At 38.3% G+C, this 18,709-nt stretch overlaps 1 protein-coding gene across 1 annotated transcript in view; it reads right to left on the reverse strand.

Moving 5' to 3' along the window:
* GPC6 (glypican 6) overlaps positions 1–18,709 on the reverse strand; it is a 1,232,941-nt gene that overhangs the window by 104,335 nt on the left and 1,109,897 nt on the right. The window contains exon 6 of the mRNA XM_033177433.1: positions 2,513–2,656. Coding sequence (XP_033033324.1) covers positions 2,513–2,656 — 144 coding nt within the window. The remainder of the gene's footprint in view (positions 1–2,512; positions 2,657–18,709) is intronic.

Below are 18,709 nucleotides of genomic sequence, written 5' to 3' on the forward strand. Positions count from 1 at the left end.
AAGTAAATGCTACATGCTGTCTGAGAATGTTTTAGAATACAATTGGCTTATTGATTTAAATACTTAGGCACGGAGTCTGGTCCTTGGCTTTTACTTGTGATTGTACATTTAACCATTACCAATCATTTTCAGAAAAAGGTTGATAAAATACATTTTTAAGGGGTGCAAAAGGTAGAAGATTTTCATTCTGTTTGCTACTTGTCTATACTCTCAAGACCCTTATATCTAGAGCATTTTGAACATTACCAACAAAGTTCCTTTATAAAAGGTTCAAATCTCAATTTTCATGTCCATCAGATTTTAAACACCAGAGAAAATTCTCCAAGTGTTGAAGTTTTACTTAGTTTATGCTAAGCTGCAAAAATATTGTCTTTAGAAACATATTTTTCTTGCTCTACTTCCCCTGTTTAAGGGTGTGTGTTTATTTCTCCTGGGAATGAGGGAAAACTGCTTCTATGTTTCAAAGGGAAAAAATTAATTAGTTGCCATACATATCATTACATTGTTCAAATTCAGTGCAATTTTAACTAAGTGCGTGATGTACCCCAGTTCATTTAAAACTTTTTATTTTATTTTATTGTGGTAAGGACACTCAACATGACATCTACCCTCTTAACAGAGTTTTTTTTTAAGTGAACAATACACTATTGTTAGCTGCAGCCACAATGTTGTACCTCGGATCTTTAGAACTTATTCATCTCACATTGTACTCCTGTTCTTAAATTAGATTTTACAAAAATTCAGAGAAGACTGAATTGTCCCAATAACTAAATTAGAGCCAAAGAAAATGGGAAAAAAGCGACCAAACCCATATTCACCATTTGTCCTCTGGTTAGAAAGATCTTGATATACAATGCAATTTGTAAAGTAAAATTTAAACAACATAATCTAATGAAAACCATCATTTCTTTAAAGCAGTTTGACTAGTTATTTGGTGGAATTTAATTGGTTGTTTAAAAGAAAAATGGTGACTATTTTTAAACTTTTCCTGAAACGGCAACAGCGAATAGATGTAAGCCGCTAGGCGTGGTGGCTCACGCCTGTAATCCCAGCACTTTGGGAGGCCGAGGCAGGTGGATTGCTTGAGATCAAGAGTTTGAGACCAGCCTGGACAACATGGCAAAACCATGCCTCTACAAAAAAATAAAAAGTCAGGCATGGTGGTGTATGCCTGTCATCTCAGCTACTCAGGAGGCTAAGGTTGGAGGACTACTTGAGCCCAGCAGGTCAAGTTTGCAGTGAGCCGTGATCATGCCACTGCACTCCAGCCTGGGCAACACAGTGAGGCCCTGTCTCAAGGGAAAAAAAAGAATAGATATAAGCAAGGTAAAGTAGAAGGTTGCAGCAACTACAAATATCTACACTAGAGAGAAGGCTTTATTTGCTAACAAATGGCAATAAATTTATAACAAAATATAACGGTTAGTTACCCCTTTATTTTGATACTTCATGGATAGGCCTTTAGGTTGTAAGCACATTTGATTTTGATAGAGAGAAATGCTGAGATATACTCACTTTGAGGCCAAATTCAAGAAATTTAATCTTATGAGTTCCACACTATAGAAGGATATTAACTAAAATCATAAAGTAATTTATAACAGTGACTAATAAAAGTATTTTCATAACTGGCAGTCTTTGAGATCTGAGTTTATATGACACAGTCAGATGTGGTTCAAGTGCTTTATGACATTAAGGATTTTATCTGTTAATTTTACATCAAGATAATTGGCAAAGCAACATTAACAGCACTAACAATTGCAGGTATATAAAGTGTTTATAGTACTATAAATGGAAGAAATTGAATTAAAAATAATCAAGCAGTATTTCTTTAAAATTATGAGCTTTTATTTTTTATAGCAAAATGTGGCCTTTAAAACACATTTAAAAATTGTATTTACTATGTTTATGGTTGTATTTTCCAAGTATTATAAACTGCTTTGATGATGGATATCACTGAGTCCCCTGACACACATCTAAAAAAAACAGCTCAAAGAGTGACTAATTCTAAGGATTCCAACTTTTTAAAGACACATAAAAAAGAAAAAAAAAAATGATAGTAACATTGATTTGGGGTTTCCGGGCAAGGTCTTTCAAACAGAAAACTTTGCAAATAAGAAGTCATAATAAAATTGCATTATATCATAATTGAATAAATAACCATTTTCAGAAAAGAACTGAAGCAGATGAGTAAGAAATCTGCTATTGCAATTATATCTCTGGAAGAACTGGCAACTTAGTTTTCAAATTAATATTTCATGAGAAATAAGTTGAAAATTTGGTCACTGCACACGTGTTAATAGTTTCTTAATGGATTAATAGATTTCTTAAATAATCCAATACATGACCCAAAAGAAACATCCCATTACTTTTCAATATTCGAATTAAGAACAGAAGCAGATATAAGAATGAGATGACTCTTATAACAAACTTTTTCAGAATCTCCTAGGAGTTTCAAAGAATGACCTTGGTAAAACAAAGCATCCACCATTGTTATCAGTTTGAGAATACTCACCAGCCGGTCCAAGCTTGTGCCTGCAGCGGTTGTTGGTCTTTCCTCAGGATTGTAGGGCCGGAAACGTGTATTAAAATTTTCAGGAGCTGAGCGGGCAGATCTGAGAGCTGGAGCAGGTTTGGGCTGACCACATCCCTGAAAGACCTGGAAGAACCAGTGAAAAGTAAAGAAAGTTATACAGTGAGTTTTCTCCTAAATTCACGAGGCAGAAATGTGCAATGCAATGGTGTCTACATTTCTCATGAAACTTTTACCTCCAATACACTCTAATTTTGAAATGTAAACAAGTATAACCACTAATATAACAGAAAGATTTACCCAGACAGATAGAGAGTGATCAACTGTATTCCCTGACTCATAGTTTCAGCATACACAGTAAATTTTTTTATTGGTAGATCCATATTTGCAAATTTGCTTACGCACTAAAATTTATTTGTAACCCCAAAATGAATTTCACCGTACTCTCATGGACATAGAGACACAGTGCCAAAAAATTTGCATCATGTTCCTAGCTGAGGTTGGAGAAGACACTCTCCTTAGTTCAGCTCTCAGATTGGAAACAAGTGTTCTCTTTGTGGTCTAGTTAGTACAATGTTTTTCACATTTTTGTGCTTTTTCTTGTTGATTTCAATGTTTACAATGGCCCCCAAGCATCGGGCTGAACTGCTGTCAAGCGTTCCTAACCATAAGATGTGTAATGCGTCTCATGGCAAAAATATGTATGTTAGATAAACTTCCTTCAAGCCTGAGTGATAGTGCTATGAGTTCAATGTTAATGAATCATCTATATATTAAATAAGGTGTCTTTTCACAGAAACACACATAACACAAGTTTACGTATTGATTGATTGATGAAACTGTTGTGGCCAGTGGCTTGCAGGAACCTAACTCTGTATTTCTCATTGCCGCAACGGTTCAGTATTTGCTAAGTCAATGTTTGCAGTGACTTTATAGAACACAACTACAATAAAGAGAATCAACTGTACTAAAAATAGGGATTGCAATAGTTACTCCACAGAATGACTTCAGGATTAAGTGAATTGTGTCTCACTTTTACATACTTGAATGTGGCATTCTATAAACATCCGTTTGGGATTCCTGTTATCATGACAAATATATTTCATTGTATAGACTATAAAGCCAAATAATTTCAGTGACTCCCCTTTGAGTTACGAAAATCTCCACTGGAAGAATTCTTTAAAAACACTCTCTTGAGCAGTGGTATAGAAATAGGACAAGCAAATGTGGATGAAATCCATATAATGACAGCTTCCTCTAATTTTGTTGTTGACAGCTGTTCATGTCACAATTAAGATTGCAATGGGAAATCAAACATTTTATTGTAATGATCTTAGGGACTGAGCTGCTGGTTCTTTTCCACAGTGATTTCACTCAGGGTGGTGTGGAATTCATCCTCCTTTGCTGTTTTTAGAAGCTTTACATTCTGTGCTGGTTATCAAGAGATAATACCTTTACTAGAATTACAGGAAATGCAGTAACATTTTAAGGAAACTTTGACGAAGTTTAACTTTATTCTATTTCTTCCATTTCTCCATAGCAGATGATTCTTCTGGATGCTTTTCCTTCAGTAAACTTTTTGGGGTTATTTACATGAGCTGATCTTAACTTACATGTAGTATATTTGCAATGCATTCGTTCCAGTTTTGTTATTTCATTCTGTGTTGTTTAACTCTAAAATAAGCATTTTTCATCATGCATATTATGTGATTCCACTGAAGTACGCAGAGAGCTCTTGAGTGCCATTCACAATGACAAATTCCGTCTTGAGACACAATTCATTTTGTTTTACCACTACAGCTAATTTTTCTTTTGTTGCATTCAAGAGTTCTCCTTCAACTCAGCATTTTGCAGAGCGCTGGTACTTTGTCTTGGCATTCCTCAAGATTGGTCTTAACACATTATTGATTCTTCTTCTCTCACACAATTTCTGAAGCTGATGGTGTAAACCGGTGTGATAAAGATAGTGGGCCCTTTTCTCCCTAGTGCCTAAATCACTTCCCCCTGGCAAGGTCGGTGCTGATGGAGGGCATTAACATTTGCAAAGCTCCAGGGATCTGTTGAGTGTGCTATTCTGGATTGCTTTGGAAGTGACAGCTGACTTTTAAAAAATGTAAAGCCTAAGGCGAAACAATACTAATGGCCTTGCTGAGAGTTCATGAAGCCAGGTACTGAAAGAGTTAAAGGACCTTTTTAATTCACCCTTTGGGAAAAATCTGGCTCACTGGGTTAAGTTAAATCAAAGAAACAGGAATGCCCTGAAAGAATATTAGTGTTCTAGGGAGATACTTCCTCATAATGGAAACACTTTACGTTTGCTCGACTTTTTTTTTTTTTTTGGAGGGTGTTAATTATTACAGAACATAGGTTAGTTAATATAGCCTAGTAGTTTCCGTTATTTAGGTCAGGTTTGGATGTTGAAGATAGCTTCCATGCAGAAATCACGGGGTCTGTGACCGAAACTGCGGAAAACACTGACTTGTAATTACTTTGGAAACAACACCTGGCCACATAATCAGGTGGAGACCTTCATGACAGTCTGTCACAACAACCTCACATCTTGGAAGCCCCTAAACAGAGATCCTATCATACCCTTAGAAAAACAGAAGTGCCATAAAACAAACCCTTTAGTGTGGAAGTGAGAGGCAGGACTAGCTGGACTTCCTCTGCGGACTAAGAATCCCTAAGCCTAGCTGGGAAAGTGACCGCATCCACCTTTAAACACCGGGCTTGCAACTTAGCTCACACCCAACCAATCAGGTAGTAAAGAGAGCTTAAAATGCTAATTAGGCAAAAACAGGAAGTAAAGAAATATAATTGGAGGTAAAGAAATAGCCAATCATCTATCACCTGAATATAAATCCAGGCATTCCAGCTGGCAACGGGCTACCCTCTTTGGGTCCCCTCCCGTTGTATGGCAGCTGTTTTCACTCTATTAAATCGTGCAACTGCACACTCCTGTGGTACGTGTTTGTTAGGGCTCTAGCTGAGTTTTCGCTCGCCCTCCACGGCTGCTGTTTGCCGCTGTTGCAGACCCGCCGCTGACTTCCATCCCTCCCCATCCTGCAGCCTGTCCGCTGTGCTCCTGATCCAGCCAGGTGCCCATTGCTGTTCCCGACCTACTGAAGGCTTGCCATTGTTCCTGCACGGCAAAGTGCCCGGGTTTGTCCTAACTGAGCTAAACACTAGTAGCTGAGTTCCACCCCACCCGTCTCTTCTGTGATCCCCGGCTACTAATAGAGCTGTAACACTCACTGCATGGCCCAAGATTCCATTCCTTGGAATCCGTGAGGCGAAGACGCCAAGTCCGCGAACGAGAGGCTTGCCGCCATCTTGGGAGCTCTGGGAACAAGGACCCCTGGTTAGGGAAGTTCCCAGCCTAGGGATCAAGAGCTATTTTTCAGAATTTTACAAAACCTAATGAGAACTGTTTACAAAGGAGTACTTTGCAGTTGTTTTTGCTTAGAAATGATAAAAAACCTTCGTATTAGTCTCATACTGAGTATACCTTAAACAACATATATCTATCATATAACTGAGATGACTTACAAAGTAAAAATGAACAATTTGATGTTTAATACATGTGCTATAGTCTGAATATCTGTGTCCTCCAAGAATTCGGAAGTTGAAATCTAATCACAGATGTGATGGCATTAGGAGGTAGGTCCTTTGGGAGATGCTTAGGCTCTACTCTCAAGAATAGGATTAGTGCCCTTATTAAAAACAACAACAAAGGATCCAGACAGCGCCCCCTTGTCTCATGTGAGGACACAGTGGGAAGGTGCCATGATCTATAAAACACCATGCAGGTCCTCACCAGACATCAAATCTGCTGAAGTCTTGATCTTAGACTTCCCAGCCTCCAGACATGTGACAAATAAATTTCTGTTTTTTATAAGCCACCCAGTTCATGGCATTTTGTTATGGCAAACTAAGCAGCCTGAGCAGACTAAGACAGCAAACTATCTGTTAGCCTGAAAACGTATTTTTTTTTTGTCTTTTTTTTTTTTTTTTTTTCCTTTATTGTGGAGAACGGGATCTCGCTGTATTACCCAGGCAGGTCTCGAACTCCTGGGCTCAAGCTATCCTCCCGCCTCTGCCTCCCTGAGAGCTGGGATTACAGGCGTGAGCCACCGCGCCCGGCCTGAAAACGTATTTTTAAAATATGAGGGTCATGGGGTGGGTGACAAAGGAAACTTTCAAGCAGAAAATTTGGACCGTCTCAATTTTCTGAGTTTAGCAGCAGTATAGTTAGGCACAGTTTTGTGGCTGATGAAGGCCATGGCTAGGTTAGTATAAAAGAGCAGTGAGCCTTTTCCTCAGTGGCTTGGGTATTCCAACATTTTACATTTTGAATAAGGGAAAAAACAATTGAGAAATAATACTGTGATAGAAAGGGCCGTGGGTTCAATGAGAGTCAGTAGATCAATTGACTATGGCTAGAGATGGAGATTTGGATCATCAGCTTAAAGATGGTACTTAAAGTCCTGAAACTGATTGCATTTACCAAGGACAAGTATATACAGGTGGGCAGATGGATGGGGCTGAGGACAGCCTGTTGCCATGCCAACATTTACAGGGTCCTCTCTGAGCCTCAGTTTCCTCCTCTGTCAAATGGGAATAACAATATTATTTACCACACAGACACACTATGATGATAAAGTACAAGATGTAAGGCAGAAAAACAGAACCATGTGTCTGGAAAAGTACATGCCTGATAATTAGTTAATTTTATCATGCCATAATCTGTATTTTCCAGAAGTTTTGCTTTCTACATAAAATTGGAAGAAAAAATGTCTGGGCTGATGTTTCTTTTTCTTTTTCTTTCTTTTTTTTTTTAACCTTTTAAAAATCTTTTCCTTTTTTTTTTTAGAGACTGGGTCTCACTCTGTTGCCCAGACTGGAGAGCAATGGCACAAACACCACACACTGCAGCCTCAATCTCCTGGGTCCAGGCCATCCTCCTGCCTCAGCCTCCAGAGTATCTGGGACCACAGGTGCATGCCAAGCACAGCCTGCTAGTGGATGTCTCTTAAATGTTTTCCACAAAATGTTATTTTCAGGGGCAAATGGTGGTTACGTAAGTCATAGATTGCACCTATCAAAGTTAAATTAGGTACCCTCACAAGGGTTCCATCATGCTAACACGTGATCAGACTCAATGAAAGAGAGAATGACATTGGTAGTGGTTCCCAAAACTATTTGACCATGGTTTCCTCCTGGGGTTCTCGTAAGACTGGTGTTCCAAAGAACTCACCCTGAGATATATTGTGAAGGTGGTTGTAACCTGCCAAGGAGCGACGTGATTCAGATAGAACTGCATTTACTTAGAGGTATTTGTGAAGCTGTTCCACCCTCCTCTGCTTTTAATTCCAGAGAAGAATGCTATTTTAAGACACTAAAGGGCTTCTTTTTACAACAGAACAGAAGTTTTTAGAGGTTATCGCTTCAGGATAAGCCAACTTATTGTGGTACAAATCATTTGCTCTACCCCTTTAAGAAACAGAATCGGTATTATCACCTCCTGACCCCTGCCTGCTTCTCTCCAAGGGATGTTGAAAGCGATAATTAGATAATTCGGGAAAGTATTTGGAAGCCTCAATGTAGACAAATGCTACAGATGTACAAAGGAATTCTCCTTCCACCTCGCTGACTTGCAAAACCTGTGGATTTTAGGAAGATATCTGGCTCATGAATCCTCTCTCTTAAGAGGATTACTAAGATAATGTCTCAGAAGTCTGTTAGCATTCTGAGATTAAAGAAGCTGTCGTTAGGATAGGAAGGGCTGAAAGGAGAGACTTTATAATTCTGGAGGGATGGGGAGGAGACGGAGGTGTGGTGATAAAAGGTTTAAGTGCTGTGTCTTAGATTTCTAAATAAAAGTATTTTTCCTTTAAAAATAGTAGGGCATCTTAACATATTTCTCTTAAAATAAACTAAGGTGCCACTCTTTCAGAGGCACATGTAGCTTTATACTTTTATCTCTTTGTCTTCTTTATCTTCTTCATTGTCTTTTGTTTGCAGCTTGATTATACATTAAAAAAAGTCATTACTGGCAACTTGAGAAGCAGTGGCTGCAGGTAAATCCTGTCTCGGCTCCTGTGTTTTTTAAAAATTCTGTCTTCTCACGTTCTACTCAGCAGGTGTCTATAATGGAGGAATGGTGCTGCTATTCTCATATAGGCAAATATTGAAATTTGCAAACAGAACTCTAATCTTTTGTATTAAATCCAGGTAACAGTTAATGTTACCTGGATTTAATTTGATTTGATGTTTTGAGGGTAAGTAATGTTTTATTTACCTATGAGATTCTAATTTATATTACAGTGTCAATGAATGAACTATTAGATTACTACTTGGGAAATTCAAATCTATTCCATTTGTATTCAAGGAACTAGAAGCTATCATATCTTCATTAGTCTGGATACCATATATTTGTCTAAGTGCAGCCATTATTTTCACAAGAAATGGCTGTGGAGTAACCAGTAGGTGTTACCAGTGTATTCTGGTGGCTATAACAAAATGCTTTACACTAGGTAATTTATAAACAACAGAAATTTATTTCTTACAATTATAGAGGCTGTGAAGTCCAAGATCAAGGTGCCAACAGATTTAGTGTCTGGTGAGGGCCCTCTGCTTTGTAGATGGCACCTTCTTGCTGTGTCTGCACATGGCAGAAGGGCAAAAAGGACTAACAGGCTCCTGCAGGCCTCTTCTGAAGGGGCACGAATCCAACACATGAGGGCTTCACCCAGATGTCCTAATCACCTCTCAAAGCCTCCACCTCCAAATGCCATCACCTTAGGGGTTAGGATTTCAGTCTATGAAATTTGGAGAGACACAGACATTCAGAACATTGTAAAAGGTCACAAACACAAGTCTACAAGTTTGGAGTGTTAATGTTAATCTTTCTCCTAATACTTGTGTGACCTTGGGGTAACAATGTTCTCCCCAATTCTCAAAGCTGTTGGGAAGATAGAATGATGTGATGCATAGAAGAATACACTGAAAACATGAGGTATCAGGTGCCTTATTTTAACTAAGTAATCTGTAATTAAATAGAATAATAATGGGTAATAAATCAAATCTAAGGAATATACAGAATTACACATATATAATTTAAGCTCTATGATGAATAGGGTTTCATACATTTTGTTCATTACTGTATCCCAGTATCTTAGGAGTTCCCAGCACATGATATGTGTTTAAAAAAAATTGTGAATGAAAGATTATGAAGAAATCAAATTTTTAGTCATAATCTTCCCCTTTTGCAAACATTTATTGAAGGCAATTAGCATGTAGATTTCTATAATGAGAAAGAAAAGATAGGGAAGGAAAGACAATGAACACTTATCAAGTGTCTATGATAGGACAGACACTTCACTGTGCTATGTGTTTTATATGCACTGTGCTATGTATTTTATATGCTGTGTTTTATATATATCTCAAATGATCAATTATCTCTTCAAAATCAAGGTTGAACATTTCTTCCTCAGACTGAAGGAATGAATCACATATCCATGTAAAATAAATTATTTGATATTTCCTTTACCACATTTACTGGGCTGAATTAAAGCAAAGCCAAATGGACAACTTTGTTTAAAGTGATAACGAGACCCAAAATACTGTTTCTTGATCACTTGACAATAGCTACTCAGGGAGCTTGATAAGCCAGTTAGGAGTACCTTGCACACAAAATAGTTAGATTGGCTTCCTGACTGGCCCATGGGAGAGCTGTCAGAGCCGTGGGTGCTGGAGACAGCTGGGCTCAGAGCTCAGGCAATGGCCATTGCTTACGGCAAAGTAGCAGACAACTTGGGCTCTTCACAGAGCCGCCCTTCCTGGTATCACCAATCTGTCAAAATGATAAACAGCGGCACCTGTACATTGCAGCAGTTGTATCCTATCCTTGTCAACGATGTTCTAGGTAAAGCACAGAGCTGGGGCCTTTCTCAAAGTGGGAGTGCTGACTGAAATGTGTGTGCCTGGGAGCATTCACATATCATTAGGAAGCAAATCAGAATTAGTTGCAATATTTTAAAAAACATTTCATTAAAAGTAGTAGCAAAAAGAGCTACATTATACCATTACGTAAGATAACTGGCACCTTAGAAATTCATTTCACCCACTTTGAGGGGGTTTCTAACAGCATTTATCTAATAGCCTCAAAAGTGTTTTCCTGAATATAAACTTAAAACATCTTGATGATGACTTTTTCTTTAGATATGAAATTATTATACTCACTATAAAAGCATTTTAGGCCGGGCGCGGTGGCTCAAGCCTGTAATCCCAGCACTTTGGGAGGCCGAGGCGGGCGGATCACGAGGTCAGGAGATCGAGACCATCCTGGCTAACACGGTGAAACCCCGTCTCTACTAAAAAATGCAAAAAACTAGCCGGGCGAGGTGGCGGGCGCCTGTAGTCCCAGCTACTCGGGAGGCTGAGGCAGGAGAATGGCGTGAACCCGGGAGGCGGAGCTTGCCGTGAGCTGAGATCCGGCCACTGCACTCCAGCCCGGGCCACAGAGCGAGACTCCGTCTCAAAAAAAAAAAAAAAAAAAAAAAAGCATTTTAAATGTCAGTTTTTTTAAAAAAACATTTCTGTGGTAATTTTCTTTATGGGTTACCTTCTAACAAAACAGTTATTCATCCTTAGATCTTAGAATAATCTCTTTTCTAGTCATCTTTTTTCTTCCCTTTCCTCTCATTTTGCTTTTCTCTTTTTTCTTTGCTCCCTGATTCATGCTTTTCTTTCCTTAAAGATTGATTATAATGGTCCCCAGGCCAAGTTCTCTGGCAAACTCTGTGTCCCTGGATGGGTTCAGCACTCTGTTAGGAGAATTTTGGGTTCTACTGAACCAAGTCAAGCCATCAGTTTTAGTTTTGTCCACTTTTCATTGGCCTCAATTTTAAAAAGTCAGCTACTGTATCAGTTTTAAGGTTTTAAAATTTACTCCTGATGCTCACACAGCTTGGTTCCAGCATATTTGTCCGAGGTATTGCATATTTCTTAAAATCTTTTCTACAATAAAAGAAATTCTTTTCATTTGCATTGCATGAGAAGACATTTTTCCCTGAAGGATTTGCATTTCTCAGGCAGCAAAACACCTTGATATTTCCTCCCAAATGGTGAGGAAGGAGGAGTTACAAGGAACTTTACAAGGCAAATTTTTGAGTGTGGAGAGGAAAAAAGCCATAATCCTCTTGGCCTGACTAAATGATTGTTATTTCATATGCCCTTTGCTTGTAAGGTTTAAAGCAGTTCTATAAGATCACTTTGCAGAATATAAGTAAACATGTAATTTACATCAGACGGGCTCTACCATTCCTTCCACCCATGATTCAGCAAACATTTGTTGAGTATCACAAACATAAGGGCTGGGGATATGCCAGTTGGACATGTCACTACTCCCAAGAGGGTTTGGGCAAGAAATCAGGCAATTATTATAGAATGTAACAAGTGTGATGGAACACCCGCAGGGGCAACTCACCCAGGCTGGAGCATCTGAGAAATCTTCCTAGAAAAGCAGTGGTATGCTGGACCTGGATCTTACTGGCCCATGAAACTCCATGTTAAATTTTTAGGAATTTCATAAGTCAGTAGCAACTGTGTTTAATAATATGTTTATTATTAATTGATAATGTTTATTATTAATAATGTGCTTAACAAACACATTGATTATCAAAAGTTAAGTTGTATAAACTTAGTTATATAAATTATATTAATAACAAAGGTAATAATTATACTAAAAGCTCATTACTTTTTATTAATTTACTATTATCTATGCTCTTGAGGTTAATCGTGTCAGTCATATCTGTAAGGTGGAAATTTTACATCAGGGTGTGCTACTCTGTGTTCAGTGACATCATGTGGGTAGTCTGAAATCCGCAGGAGGGAGTAATTACACCAAAGAAATGGGGAAACACTACAAATGAGCATGTTTCCCCAACAGATGTGGCTCCTTCACATGTTTAAATGTAGGCTGGCTGAGGCAATGACTCGATCAGAACCAAACCAGATTGCATATCACCACATAGAAGGAAAGTGCTAAGAGCTGGGATAAGGAGGTATATTTATGAGACTGGGCAGAGGTCACTGAAATTTCTCTAACACAATAAATACTTCACTGCCCACAAGAAGCACAGTTCCATGGCAGGTGCTCTTCTCTTAAGAAGGAAGAAGTTGGAAGGAGATTTTTTTTCAGGAGACCAGGAGAGCACCTTCTCTTGTTCCTAAGAATACACACTGAGTGTTAAAGCTGAATTGTGTTTCCATCATTTATTCTTGAGTAGGCTACATTAAATGTAATCTTCTCATCTTTTGGCCCTGAAGTTACAGTGAAAGCAAATCTTTAGATAAATCTCTAAAGATTAGAGATAAAGGAGTTTTACTTTATCATCAAAAGGAGAACATTTTTGTTTTATCCCTTTTACATGCAAGGAAAGTTAAAACTAGTTTGCTCTGGATGCATATCACATAAATGCATCATAAGCATTTTTTCAAACCTTCCTTTTACTTTATAAGAAAAGGTGTGCTTCCCTCCTCCCTCTGCCCTGTATCTAGCATCTGAAAAATCTGGCCCTGTCATCCAGCAATATTACAAGCAGGAATAGAACAAACCCCAATTTTCTGTGTGCTAGGTGATGAAGACATCAAAGAATAAACGATGTCTCAAGATCACTGTTTCTCGGTGGAGTGCTGTAAGTGGGAACTGATAGGCAGAATACAAACAGAATTTCAAAAGAGAAGATACTGTGAATCTAGAAATCATTGAGAACATGCTCTTTTCCTTTAAAAAACAAAACTAAAGATGTAGAAATAGAATATAAAGCTTTATAAATAGTATGGCCATTCACTTTTTTCTCAGAAATCAGGCAGAAGGGACCAAACCACCTGTCAATGGAGCAGACCAATTTTCCCCTCAATGTAAGAATAATGTGGAAATTATTATTACATGGAAACTCCTCTAAAGCTCTTTGCTATGGAGGCGTTGGTGTGACCAACAGCACAAACTAGAGTTGGATTGCTGACACAGTCTCCAGCACCACCCCTTCCCTTGACCCTGCTTTCTCATAAAAGCCTTGTTCATAGACATTTATTTAGAGATCCATCTCCCTTTCTAAATGATTCCCTCCATCAAAAATAACACCATACATCAGTGGGTTTAAATGCAGGGGTGTGCATTGCAAGTCTGATCTTCTGATCTTAGATGCTAAAAACAACGCCACAGAGTATCATAGGTGAGACAAGACAAATGAGTCAATGCTCTTTAGAATTTAGGTACCATAGATATTTTTAATAATAACAATGAAAATGCTTAGCCTTTAGGAGTGGTTTTGATTTGACTTATTCCATGCTAAATATTTTACATGGGTTATATCATTGTGCTCTCAAACAACCTTATGAATAGGTACTATAGTCGTTCTCATTTTCAATGTGAGTTAATTTAGACCGATAAAGAATTTGCTCCAAATCACACAACACAGAACAACTAGATCCCATGTCAGTCTCGTGTCAAAATCTGATCTGGTAACTGCTATGCTATTCTAAAGAATACTAGACTAACTTCAAGTACATTTTAACGTATTTTCTATTCCTTATCGCTGGAAGTCTCTCTGGCATTATATTTTCATGTTCTGAATTCAACTCAGCACAATGTATTGTTTCTTCCATGTGTAAAACAATGTGTTAGGAAGACTCTTTGTGGAATGTTAGAATGAATAAGATGTAACTCTTGTCCTCAAATAATTTATAATCCTGGGCAGGAGAAAGTAAGTATAAAAATAACCATAACAAAAGGAATAATATGCTCACTGCCTTACAACAGATATGCTAATACAGGAGCTCAAAGGAAAAAAATGATAAATGCTACTGGAATAAAAATATATTTATTTGAACTAAATTCTAAACTAATCCTGATATCTGAGAGAAGATATTCTCTGCATCTGAAATTTCCAAGGTATTATTTATCCCTGAACATTTTGAAAGGAAAAAGATCTAGAGAAAAAAGAAAGATCTGGATGCAGGAAAAAGAAACCTGTAATAATCAGCAAGGTGATCATGTTCATAAAACTATAAACTATTAGAGCAGGCAGGGGACATTAAATTAACCCATGCTTTTACAGATGAGGAAACTAAGCCCCAATAGCTGGAGACAGAAGTGATTACATTCTCTGTTCTGTTCTCTTAAGGTTTTCTTTTTTTTCATCTTCATTTGCGCTGTAGATTGGGAAAAACTGTCTAGAGAAAATTAAGTACCTGAAGGCTGTCCTGCTCATCTTTAATGGGTTCTACCCTCGTTGGTAGTAAGAATTAATTGAATGGATGGTTTCAACTGCAATGTAATAAGTCTTCCTTCTTAATTTAGATTATCTCTGACAAACCAATCTTTTCCTAGATTAGGTTTGAAATTATTCCGAATATAGTTAAATGATATATAGTGAGATCAGTTTCATCTTCCCTGATAGGATAGGAAGAAAGTTACCAACACATCTGAAATTCAAAGGCAGAGATTCAGGTTTTTTCTCCCTTCCCTTGGGGAATGTCCACAAATCTACAAAGTTCTGAACTGTTGGGTAACTGTGCTGGTGGAAGATGGTGGAATAATGAAGGCTCTTCCGTGCCTTTGACAAAGATTGAAATTGATGAATGTAGTAAGCTTGGTTGGGGCTTGAAGCACTACCAACTACGTTTCCTGTCAATAGGTTCCCTATAGTATGCTGTGGGCAACAATCCTCCCTTAGATGGCTGGATCCTCAAAGGCTGAAGTCTATCTGGTGCTGGTGGGAGGGTAATTACTGGGGAAACAGCACGGCATGCTGGGAAAGTCTTTCTCTTTGAATCTGACAGACCTGGGCTGCAATCCCCGTTCTGCCACTTGTTTGTTACATGACCTCAGGCTTACTCGCCACTTGTTTGTTACATGACCTCAGGCTTACTACTTAATATCTCTAGACTTAACATTTCTTACCTGAATAACAAAGAAATGAATGTTCTTTACAGGAGTGCCGTGAGGAGTTGAAATAAATACAGAAGGCATCTAGAAAGACCAAGATGTCACCAGAGGAAGGACTCTGTCTTGTCCTCTGTATCAGTCCATTTTCATACTGCTATCAAGAACTGCCCAAGACTGGGTAATTTATAAAGAAAAGAGGTTTAATTGACTCACAGTTCCCCATGGCTGGGGAGGCCTCCGGAAACTTAAAATCATGACAGAAGGAGAAGCAAGTGTGTCTTACATGGCGGTGGGTGAGACAGAGTGTGTGAAGGAGGAACTGTCAAACACTTATGTAACCATTGGATCTTGGGAAAACTCGCTCACTATTATGAGAACAGCATGGGGAAAACTGCCCTCATAATCCAATCCCCTCCTGCCAGTTCCCTCCCTTGGCATGTGGGGGTTATGGGGATTACCATTCAGAGATGACATTTGGGTGGGGACACAGAGCCAGACTATAGCATTCTGTATTGTATTCCTTGTGCCTGGTACTTGGCAGAGTGTTCATTGAAAGGATACAGCAGGTGTTCAACCAATGGTAACCATGGTTGTAACTGTTACTAGGAGATTCTGTCCCCAAAAGGAAATTGGGAAAGTTTTAATATGCTCTTGCCCCGGTCTTTAAAAATGTATATGTACATATAATATTGTACAAAAGGTATACAAATGGAGTTTGAAATAAGTGTCATGTTATTACCAAAAGATTCTAACTTGGTTATACAACTGGACATAGCCAATGTATTTTTTGGAAATAACCTCAATGTGCTTCATCCCTAATAGCTTCCTTGTGGGCTAAAACGGAGAGAAAATGGATCTGACAGTCCCTATAAAAACAGATCAGAGACAAGACTGGAGCATGAACATACGTGGTGAGAATAAATCTTTCTTTTGGTCTGTAAGTCCCACTTATTCATGATCTCAATTATTAGGCAGAAAAAGATTAACTATTCCTTCTCCTAGGTATGATGAGAGTTTGGGGAAAGAGATATCCCATCTGAAACTGTGGTGTGTTCACCTTTGGCCTTCAGATACATAAGAGAGAAAAAAGAATTTTATATTGTGTACTATTAAAACTCTAGGAGAGGTTGGAAGCAATGAATGACAGGGTTGGATAAGAGAAATATTTAACTAGAATTTATCACGTGGAAGTACTAGGCGTAGCTATAAAAGGAATCAGTCAGAAAGAGGGAGCTTGGGTCCTCCTGGATTTGCTACCTTTGGCTGTATAACTTTCTCCTAATACTTAATCTATTCAGTAAATATTTATTGAACCTTGCCCTTGTGTGAGATTGACTCAGTAGGCACTGACATCATTAGGGTTAGGGTTAGGGTCAGGGTTAGGGTTAGGGTTAGGGTTATGCATCGATTAGTGAGATGTGCTTTGGAATCAGATGCTCTTCTACCCTTTGCACCGTGAAACCTTGGTAAGTTACCTAACTTTTCTGTCTTGAAAAATAACGTTTCTGTCTTTGCAAAATAGGGAGCGCTATCTCATCACAAGCACTATTATAAATATTACACAATAGAAACCATGTAAAGCAATTAGTATTGTCCCTGGCAGTAAGCACTCAAGAAATACGAGTTGGCAGTTAGAAATATTGTTGCGTTCCTGAAAGAGGCTCTGGGAATGACTTCTAATAGTAACTGCTTTAATAAAATAAATGATTTCCAAAGGAGAAGTTGCCAATCATATTCTAGAGGAAAAAGTTATTTTAATTTCTAAACTTTACAACCCTCAGGACGTCTGGCCCCAATTAGGAGCTAGCTTCTGGCCTCACCTGGAGCTTGCCTCTCAGAAGTTAACCATATTTCTGGTTATGTAAATACTCAGCCTCAGTCTGGAAATCCAGAACTTCAAATGTGACGAGACTGTTTATCAACAGTGTCCTAGGGTTTCTTTGAAAAAAAAAGAAAAGATAAATTCAACCACCCAGTTCTTAGCTAGAATATAGATTTTAGACTCTACTTCATGTTATTATAATTTCATGGATGTGGCTTATATGGTAAATGAAACTATGTATTTCTAAATTTAAAAGTAAATTCCATTCCCTTGATGAAATAAAATCTCTTTTCAGAATACATCTGTTCCACCAGCAAATCCTGTTGGTGTTTCCCATGGAATTTGTCTAAATTCCAACCACCTTTACCTCTCCATGATATTTAAAGCTGGCTTTAGTTCTTCCTTAACTCTGTCTTCCACATTAGGCTCCTGGCTTCCTTTCCCTCTTTCCTGAAGAGTCTTGTTGTTCTCTTCTTCCTCTCTTCTTCCTTAATTCCTTGCATCCTCTTTTCTCGGTGCCAGCCCTACCAGACACACTATTTTGTTTCTTCCATTTTTTTGACCCTTGGTCCTGTGTCCTCTCATGTGAGTGGACTCCTACATGCCCTATATTTTCCTTCCTTCCTTCCTTCCTTCCCTCCCTCCCTCCCTCCCTCCTTCCTTCCTTCCTTCCTTCCTTTCTTTCGATGGAGCCTTGCTCTCTCGCCTAGGCTACAGTGCAGTGGTGCAATCTTGGCTCACTGCAACCTTTGCCTCCTAGGTTCAAGAGATTCTCCTGCCTCAGTCTCCTGAGTAGCTGGGATTAACAGGTGTGCACCACCGTGCTCGGCTAATTTTTGTAGTTTTAGTAGAGACGGGGTTTCACCGTATTGTCTAGGCTGGTCTCAAACTCCTGACCTCTGGTGATCTGCCCACCCGGGCCTCCTAAAGTGCTAGAATTACAGGTGTGAACCACCATGCCCAGCCTCCCTATATTATTTCTACTCTTGATTTTAACATTTCTTACAAAGATATGTATCATATTGAAGTATATTGTTTATTAACAGCAATACTGTAATAATGTAGTTGGAAAATTTTCACAAAAATGTCTGATTTACATTCTAGTAATACAGTCCATCTGATCTCTTAAAGAATTTTTAATAGAATACTTGACCTAAACTGTAGTTAATAACAATGTATTTTATACTTGAAAATTGCTGAGAGAGTAGATTTTAAGTGTTCTCACTACAAAAAATGATAAATCTGTGAGGTATAATGCATTTGTTAATTAGCTTGATTTAACCATTTCACAATGTATACATATTTCAAAACAATCTTTTAACATCACATGTATATACAATTTTATTTGACAAATAAAAATAAATTTAAAGAAGATAATCATTTAGTTAGCCCATTCTTTGAA

This window comes from Trachypithecus francoisi, unplaced genomic scaffold (genome assembly GCF_009764315.1).
Source record: "Trachypithecus francoisi isolate TF-2019V2 unplaced genomic scaffold, Tfra_2.0 Lachesis_group18, whole genome shotgun sequence".
NCBI classification, from domain to species: domain Eukaryota; kingdom Metazoa; phylum Chordata; class Mammalia; order Primates; family Cercopithecidae; genus Trachypithecus; species Trachypithecus francoisi.